This window comes from Cystoisospora suis, assembly GCF_002600585.1.
Source record: "Cystoisospora suis strain Wien I chromosome Unknown contig_6512, whole genome shotgun sequence".
In the NCBI taxonomy this organism is placed as follows: domain Eukaryota; phylum Apicomplexa; class Conoidasida; order Eucoccidiorida; family Sarcocystidae; genus Cystoisospora; species Cystoisospora suis.
The window spans coordinates 627-9,169 of record NW_027159300.1 but is presented as its reverse complement, the minus strand read 5'-3'; the positions used below and the strand labels follow the sequence as shown (position 1 = coordinate 9,169).

At 55.6% G+C, this 8,543-nt stretch overlaps 2 protein-coding genes across 2 annotated transcripts; one reads left to right on the top strand and one right to left on the bottom strand.

The window, feature by feature from the left end:
* Positions 1 to 33: 33 nt before the first annotated feature.
* CSUI_009995 (3-demethylubiquinone-9 3-o-methyltransferase) lies at positions 34 to 3,858 on the top strand. The gene is made up of 4 exons (XM_068070102.1): positions 34 to 1,646; positions 2,352 to 2,442; positions 3,094 to 3,325; positions 3,653 to 3,858. The coding sequence occupies exons 1-4, from the start codon at positions 626 to 628 to the stop codon at positions 3,824 to 3,826; spliced, it is 1,518 nt and encodes a 505-aa protein (XP_067917923.1). The 5' UTR covers positions 34 to 625; the 3' UTR covers positions 3,827 to 3,858.
* On the bottom strand, positions 3,697 to 8,266 carry CSUI_009994 (uncharacterized protein). Its single transcript, XM_068070101.1, has 3 exons — positions 6,634 to 8,266; positions 5,615 to 5,721; positions 3,697 to 4,735 (listed from the first exon to the last, which is right to left on the bottom strand). Exons 1-3 carry the CDS (start codon positions 7,435 to 7,437, stop codon positions 4,651 to 4,653), a joined length of 996 nt encoding a protein of 331 aa, XP_067917922.1. The 5' UTR covers positions 7,438 to 8,266; the 3' UTR covers positions 3,697 to 4,650.
* Between the last annotated feature and the right edge of the window lie 277 nt (positions 8,267 to 8,543).

The following is an 8,543-nucleotide window of genomic DNA, read 5'->3' as shown; positions in this document are numbered from 1 at the left end:
CTGTGATCGCCGAAGCGTTGGGAGCTAACACTTCAAACACCAGTCACTTTTCCTATCGCTGAATGGCGTCAGACGAATAAAAAGCTCCAAAGGAGTTCCTTTCAGCAGTAGGTAGGATTCGTCTTCTCTGCTTCTTTTTTAGAGAAGCGGTCTACTGCCGAGGGCTTCGCTGGTGGTCGCCCTGTGGGTGCCCAGTGAAGTTGAGAGCTACACGTTTTCTCTCTTCTTCCTGCGCTCTATCTTTCACCGCTATTGAGCTTCACTGGCAATTGTCACGTTGTTGACGACGAGGCTGAAGAAGTTGCATCGTTTTACCGCGGGCCCCGATCCCTCCCAGCTACGTGCCGTTTCTCCGCATGCGGCGCGCAAGTGTGTCCCGACTTCGGTTGCCTCCTACACCAACGGCGGTCCAACAGCGGTGCCTTCATTGGACGCATACATTCGGATTGAAGTGCTAGAAAGGAACTCTGCCATCTCACCTTCGCATCTGGGATTGTTGGTCCCCTCAGCCACACACCAGGGGAATGGCCGCCATGGTCAGCGCCGCAAACAGGAATGTTCTTGATTGAAGGCCAGCGTCGACAGGGAGCTTTTTTGTATCACATCGACGATCCTGAGCCACTCGATGCGGGCTCCTGCTTGGCCCTCCATGGTCACTTCAAGGTGTTTCTGCTTTTCTCAAGGCGCCGTACTGGCGGCAGTCAGTGAGGCAGGGCGCTTCGCCCCAACGTCCATCAGACTTTCTCACCTGTTCACTCCCTGGTCCGGTCAGCTCAGCCAGACTGCCGTCCCTGTGCACCACGAGTGGCCACCGAGAGGCGGCCGCGGTTCTCCGTCGGGTGGGGCGCGGATTACTCGCATTCTTGACCTTCCGTCGTCGAGGAGTCGACGCGCTCTTGGTTTTCCTTGGGTGCGGCCTCTTACATCCTTGGAGTCATACTCATTTTTCGCTTGCCCCAGGGCGGTTCTCAGAGGCTTCCTGCAGTGGCCTAATGCCGGATCAGAACCTGCACCACTCCGGGGTTTCGCAACCTCTCGCCGACACGACCGGACGTCTTCACCTACAGCGACACGGGGCGGTTTCGTCTCTCCGGCTGTCAGAGGCAATTTTCGCCCTCATGCAGCCACTGTTAGCGAAAAGGAAGTGGAGCACTTCAATAAGCTGAGCGCTGAGTGGTGGGATGTGAATGGTCTGTTTGCAGCCTTGCATGACTACAACCCGCGACGTGTCGGGTTCATTCGAGATAATCTTCAGCGACTGAGCATCTATCAAAGTATACTTTCACGGCCTGCTCGCGGCAATCCCTGCCACAAGGGTAAAGATGAAAACCAACCTGGTCACGGACGACGTGTTTTTCAGCAAGAAAATTTTGTCGGGAACTCTGAACGCGGATCCGCGGACGAGATCACTCACTGCACGCCTGCCTCCGAAGGGACAAAGGGCCTTGATGGACAGTGCCGCCCTCAGACCTCGGGTTCAAGCTCAGACAGCCGAACAGAAGGCGTTCTGAGTTATGTAAGGATACTGGATGTCGGCTGCGGAGGAGGGATTCTGAGTGAGGCGCTTGCGAGGGAAGGAGCACTGGTGACAGGACTCGACGCGGCGGGCGCGGCCATCAGTGTAGCCGAGAGAAGAAGAGTCGATGGTAAGCGGATTGTTTCACAGGGCAGGTCACTAGTCACGACTGCAGCCCGAGTGCCGACCACAAAATCTACGGTCTCAGATGCGTTGCTACTGCATGACTGGTCACAGGCACGCGCGTTTTCCCGATGTGGGTTCGTAGTCTAACAGAAGATCGTGCAGCACGGGTCCGGGCGCCGTCTAGACGTAGGACACTTAAGGTAACGCTACACGGCTTGTGCTAGTCACACTGCGTATAGTGGATCACCCTTTGAATTGACATGACTTCGGTTCTACTGGCGGCAGACAATTGCTTGTGACGCCCGCAGCTGCGTCATGCCTCAACAGAATTGTGTGGCCGGGAGCGGACTAATAAGTTCCGAACGCAACAATCGCCATGCGGGTAAGTCTGTGGGGGCTCACAGTCTTAGGATTGCCCATCTCGATCATATGGAATTTCTTTGTGCTGGCAGCATCGCTGTTGAAACCAACGCTTCCGCGCGGGTTCCATTCGTGATTCGGCGTCGCACGGGAGCTGGAGAGCACATGCAGCTGCCGGGGAACCTGTTCCTGCGTGCGCAACGTGCCAAAGCTCCCCGACGCCGAGCGGTGGCAATGTGCGGTATGCATGTAGCCTGGAGTGAGCTCTCTCACAGTGCCTCTACTAGCTGGGGTGATGGCTGCACAGCCCAGACCCCCATGTGAAGACTCTGTGTGCGTCCTGCGCCAGGACCATACGCGCCGCTCGTAAAAAACCGACAGCATTTTGTTAACGCTTCATTGGAGGAATTCTTCGCGAACCAGCCAGTGGATGATGGACGGTGAGAAACTGTAGTCATTCTTGTGCGGAGCCGAGGTGCGTAGCAGGTTTCCTGAAGCGTACTTCGCGGGGAGGGTCGCACTGCCTCCCCCGTAGCGTCTGAGCCAGCTGGACGGCCGAACTTTGCGCCACAGGGTTAGAACGCCTCAGTTCGGCTTATCAGATCACTGCGACGTGACTGGCTGCCGTGGTGGCCGAGTGCTACAGGCGGTTAGAACGCCTCAGTTCGGCGTATCCGATCACTGCGGCGTGACCGGCTGCCGTGATGGTCGAGTGCTACAGTCGGCATGTGCCTGGTTTGCCCGAGCTCTGCGTGAGAGGCACGTTGTAGCAGCATGGTCTGGGGTCCGTTTTCTCCGGGAGTTTTTGGCACTCGTGCTGCGCAGATTTAGCTGTAGTACTTGAGGAGGCAGTCGTGGACTGACCCTAGAGTGAGGAGTGGGGGAACTTGGTGAAGTTGTGTGTCCGGCTACTACCCAGACGGCGAACTGTCGGTTGCCTACTGGCGACTTGGGCCCGGTGCTGGCTGTGTCACCTACCTTCCCCCGCCACTCGGGTCTCCAAGCAAAAACGCAACGAGGGCCAACAAGAACCATATAGCGCTGCCCTTGTTTGACTTGCTGTCTGAGGTACTTGTTTTCATTTTGCTCAGGCAGAAACAGTGCGGAGTGCCAGAGCGAAACTCTTTTGATGTCGTCGTTTGTTCGGAGATGCTAGAGCATGTCGAGGGCGGTCTGGCAGGTGTCGAGGCAGTGGTAGCCACAGCGGCGCGAGCCGCCCTTGCCCCCGGAGGTCTCTTCGTTTTGACTACCTTGAACAGGACACCCGAAAACTACCTAGTCTCCGTAGTGGCGGCAGAACACCTTTTCGGATTCATTCCTAAGGTAGGGCCATGCCGTTTGGTCCCCCGCAGACTGCAGTCTCGCTAATACAATCTTACAGGCTGGGTGAGTTTCGGGGAATCGTATTTTTTGCCAGCAGGGGATCAAAATCACGAGGTTTTTCTTCTACGTCGAAACGCGCCATCTCGACGGTCCGTGTTCGCATATACCTTGTCGTATAGCCGGGTTGTGTTTGTTCGGCTGAACTGCAGAGTTGTCGCAACTACAAATGAAACTGTCGAAGTGTCATATCTGCTGGTGTGAAGGGTGTTCAAGCGTTGACCGAATACTTGGAGCAGTTCGGTCTTCCGTGATGTGCGCTGCCTTCAGGGAACTCACGAGTGGAATAAGTTCTTAAAGCCTCAAGAGCTCCGGGACATTGCGGAAAGACACGGCTTACGCCAAGTTGGCCAACAGGGGGTCATGTATGTGCCATTCCTGAGGACCTTTATAAACGAGCCGTTGTGTAGATTCATGTATATGTTGGCTTTCCAAAAACTGTAACGCAGCAATCCTATGGCGATCGCCACTTCTCTGTTTCCCTCTTCGAGAACCACTCATTAACGCGCTGTTGTTCCGTTCGTCTCTGCCGCATGACGCCGTAAGCTCATGCGGCGTCTCTATTACGACCAGATACTCAATGCCTAGCCTGGAAGTGCGGAGCTGGCTCCATGTGAGGAAGTGCCCAGGCGGGGTCCTGGCAGTTGAGTAAGATACCCGCTTCTCTGGTCCTGCCTCGCCCGGCGTGGACAGGGCACTTCTAATGCGTTTAGAGACCTGGCCGGGGCTTCAAGTGCTCGTGGACTGTGCTGAAAGGGAGGACGCACAGCCAGCGACTGTGCACCGCACAGTGTCCCCAGCCCAGCGTCGATCAGATGACCACAGCCTCACAGTTCCAAAAGACGGTGAGGAGCGCCACACACGCCACCTCTCCCGCGATGCTAAAGTGAAAAGAGTGGCCCCGGAACCGCACTGCAGCTTGCTAAAAACTTTCCTGGACGGGTGTAAAGAAACGTGCTATGCGTTGCCACATCCTGACATGCAGGCCAGAGCGACCACCCCTAGACTGACAGAACCGGTGAGGACGTTTTTCCCGGCGCCCAACGAAAGGGTAGGCTTGCTTCTTATGGCGCTGCTTCAGCAAAGGAGGACAACCGAAAGTCGGAATAGTGTAGGCTGCGCGCCGTCGCCACATAGCAAACCAGACCTCTGCAACCCCGCAGGATCACGTCCTCTCTTCAGCGCCCAACCTGATGGGCGTGAGGAAGAATGGAATGAGCGAAAGAATCACGTCGTCTCTGCTGCGTCGGTCGGGCTCCAGAAAGTTGCTACGCGCCAGGCCGACGCAACTTGCCATCGAACTTGCTGCGATCGCGTGGAAGCAGTTCGCCGTACCTTAGCACGCGCATCTGCCTGAACGCACCATATTTGCAAGACGATACAATCTTGGAAGCATCTGTTCCACACGGTGGGTGCCCAGAAGATGGACGAAATGCACACCACGCAGATCACCGTGTATGCGTAAAATTCACCGGTCGCACGCCGCCTCACTACGCGGAACGATACACACGCCGCCCCACCAGTTCGGTACGCTTTCGCTTGCTCCGGAGTTGCCGGCAGAGATCTGAACCGGAGATTCTTTGCTTGCTGCACTCGGAAAAGTTTACTATCCGCAGATCGACATGGGAGCAGTGACTGCAGGTGGACCCGGAATGGAGTATCTGACTCGACACCAGGCTTTGAATGCGGATTCCCCCCCCCGGCGTATTTGCTTGGAAATATCACTCCTCAAGAACTTCCGAAATCTGCAAGAGTAACCAGCCCTCTCTCTGCCGTTCGGTTGCAGGCCGTCAAAAGAGAACCGTCTTGACGCCGCCATGGTCAGTATGACATCACTTTAGCCTGCTGACACATCACGGACCACTCCCACTGCGACGCCAGAACTAAGCCGGTGGATGTCGAAAAAGACACTGGCTTTCTGCATCCGCTTCCTATGCGCTGAGCCCTGCCATGTCCAAACATGGGTAGAATGACAATCAGCGGAGAGGCTCACTATGCGCGGCTGTGGACTTCCGAACGTGAAGGAAAACGTGTCCGCTTCGGCGTTCAAAGAAGTTAAGGTGTGGTGAACTGTGGGCCGGGGTCGCAGTGGGCGCGGCAGGGAGGCCTGTGCGTAGTAATACTCGACTGTGCAGGAGCCCGGTTGGCAAGTAGCGGATGCATGAGCGCACAGGGTTCTTTTTCCGCTTAAGAAATCGCGGACCACTTCAGTGCCCCGGGCGATGAGCTTACGGAAGGACGGGACAAGAGTGACAACTTCTCGAGTATCCGACAATGAAACGCCACGCTTTCTCACAGGCGCTCTCTAGCCGCTCCACCTGACCGGCTTGGACTTCTTTCTGAAAAAGGCACAGCCACGAAGACTTCAAGCGCATTATATAGTCACTCAGAAGAGAACGGCTCTCGGCCTTACATAACCTTAAAGGCGTCCAAAGAAATCCGACTGTACTCAAGACTGCAGAGACGTTACGGCGCGGACCCTGCATAAGCAGCTGCACTATCTGTGTAGGCGCTTGTACAAGCCCGATGTCTGCTCAGAGGTACGCATGTTGATCACGTTCGGCGGGCACTTTGCGAAAAACCGATGGTGCGCGTTTCTCATACCACGGTTCAAATCTCTGTTTGGAACGGTCTGCAGACAAACAGGCGCAACTGAATGATAGCGTTTCATATGCTGCAAGAATGTCAGCTCCCACATACTAAAATGAAGTACATGCACACTGAAGGCTCGGAAACCACAGCACGATGACACACGGACGCACCATCACTGCCTATTGCCGGTGTGGCTGTTTGCCAAACACGAACCACCAAATCGCTCTTGCGCATGAAGGCGTCTTCCGCCAACTCAAACATACACTGAGATGCACATCGAATATAGTCAAGGAGCTCTCCCGTGTCTGACTTCGTACAAGGCTTTTCAAGAGAAGCATGTTCGTTTTGGGCTTTACGCATACGTGTGACGGACCCAGTAGAACAACAAGCAGTTGTTAATGCCTGCGGGTCGAAAGATGTTGAATTTCGACTTTCACTGAAATTTGACTTGCACTGGAACATCTTTCGACCCGCAGGCATCAACAACTGCTTGTTGTTCTACTGGGTCCAGTCACACGTATGCGTAAAGCCCAAAACGAACACGCTTCTCTTGAAAAGCCTTGTACGAAGTCAGACACGGGAGAGCTCCTTGACTATATTTACACTTGTCGACGTGCCCCCCGCATACGCCGTAGTCTAGCGAAGAGAGAACGGCATACCTTGCAGACAACGCAGGTTTTGTTATTCTTCCAGACGACCACCTGCTGCTGATTTTTCAAGTGGACGGCAGAGGGTTTCCACTTCGCAGCACTTGCTACGGTCCGAGGCACGTGACCCGTTCGCATCGCCTTGCTGTCACCTTCACTCTTTGGAAGGCTCTCGAACGCTGTGTCCGGCGAAAGTTGAAACGCACCGTCTCTTTGCTGTTCCAACCCTCTGGTACGCGACAGCGTCGGTGACTTCTGGCCCGTACTGTTCCCCAGTCTTGCTGCGTTAGACCTGGCGTTCGAAAACCAGCGGCTGAGTGGAAGTGTAAAGACGAAAGGCTGAGATATGCCGGTAGTGGCTCTCAAAATACACTTTACACCCAAAGAGCAGCTGGCCCAAACAGGCGATACACCGGGTGATGTCCACCGCACCTCACACCTAGTAGAGGGCTCCACAGAAAGCACAGGTGCGCCGGAAAGGAGCCGGGGTGGCGTCCGTATCACGTCTTCACTTCGTTCATAAGCGCCTCCCGGAACTGGCGAGCCCCTGAGGCTGGCTGCGCTTGACCGACGATTCCCAGTTGCTGCGCTGAGACGCCGACAGGCTCGATCATCTCTACCACCGGATGACGCCCAAGTCGTACCGATCAGCCTTGTGGAGTCCGGGTCGTTGCGGAGTGCTATAAGAGACCCGAGTCCCCGACAAGAACAAGCCGCTTCCCTATGCCTGGCTGCGCCCGGAAAGGACGCGTAAGGCAAGAGCGTGAGGTCTAGTCCGCCTGATGACCACAGAGTCCGTTGACCGTACCGCATCATGTCCCAGGGGGGCACGTGGAAGTACAGAGAAGTCAGTACGTAGCGCCGAACCTCCGGGCGGGACAAAAGTGGGCCCTGAAAACATGACAGCCTCTATGGACTGCGATCGTCAGTACAGCCAATCTGAAGCTGTGCTACTTTACGACTGAAGGGTAAGCTAACAAACCACGGACACCACGCATTTTGGTACCTACACAACCATGGCGGGACGACTGGTAGAACGCCAACCACAGTGTCTGGAGGGGCAACGGAAGCAAGGACACTGTGACAGCTGAAAAGGCACACTACAAACGCTCACAAGAAAAGACGCTCCAGTGCGGATCAGATTCCAATCAGGCACGACACAAGATCTCCGCTTCTTCTTACTGCAGTACAATCACCAGTGGGGTTCTACAAAGAAATCTTGCGGAGGCTGGGGTTCAGCAGATGAGCGTTTACGCACGGAAATGCCACACGCACACAGCGCCGTCCCCAGGCACGCGTTACCCCTCCGGCGAGCGTTTCGCTCATTGCGGACTCCAGAATGCCGAGGAAGAAGCATGAGAACCTTCGTTCGCGAAGCCGTAAAAAAAAAGAGCTGCCACGAAAAACGTTGGGGAGCGTCGGCCTGCTGCATGCAATGCCGTCTTCCTCTGGTCAAGTGCTATGAACACCCGGCAGACACACGGTCTTAGTGGGTTCCTAGAGATCTCGAATGGCTGGCAGACAGGTCGCGAGCCCTGGGCTTCCAGTTCGGAATTGAAGACTCTGGTCAGCGTTCCATAGTCAGCTGGTGAGGTGCTACCAAGAGTAGTGCCCACCGCGGAGCGAGCTCTGCTGCGTGTAGGGGTTCTGCGACGTCTGGTGCTGTAAGAGATCTTACGGTAAGGGGAAGGCGCTGGACTGCTAGGCACCACACCGGTTTTCGTGGACCGGACCTCTGCGACGGCGATTGAGACGCCGTGTGTAACGGCACGTACCGACGTAAGAAAACATAGTTGTGGCCCTCGCTCCCAACTCCACAGGCCAGTTGCCCCGGGCGGTTCGCACACTGTAGTACACATCCTAACACACTCTCAGGCCCACTGCCCGCAAACACACCGGAGACCTACAAGGCTCGTACGCAA

What these genes read in the sequence shown, in the direction of transcription:
- CSUI_009994 (XM_068070101.1), bottom strand. Translation starts at nt 7,437, where the DNA reads ATGATGCGGTACGGTCAACGGACTCTGTGGTCATCAGGCGGACTAGAC. An exon ending in AAACCTGCGTTGTCTGCAAG is followed by an intron (nt 5,722 to 6,633) that starts GTATGCCGTTCT and finishes TGCCTTTTTCAG; the next exon opens with AAAGAAGTCCAAGCCGGTCA. An exon ending in CACTCTTGTCCCGTCCTTCC is followed by an intron (nt 4,736 to 5,614) that starts GTAAGCTCATCG and finishes TGGTGCGTTCAG; the next exon opens with GCAGATGCGCGTGCTAAGGT.
- CSUI_009995 (XM_068070102.1), top strand. Translation starts at nt 626, where the DNA reads ATGCGGGCTCCTGCTTGGCCCTCCATGGTCACTTCAAGGTGTTTCTGC. An exon ending in CGAGAGAAGAAGAGTCGATG is followed by an intron (nt 1,647 to 2,351) that starts GTAAGCGGATTG and finishes GTCCTGCGCCAG; the next exon opens with GACCATACGCGCCGCTCGTA. An exon ending in CAGCCAGTGGATGATGGACG is followed by an intron (nt 2,443 to 3,093) that starts GTGAGAAACTGT and finishes CATTTTGCTCAG; the next exon opens with GCAGAAACAGTGCGGAGTGC.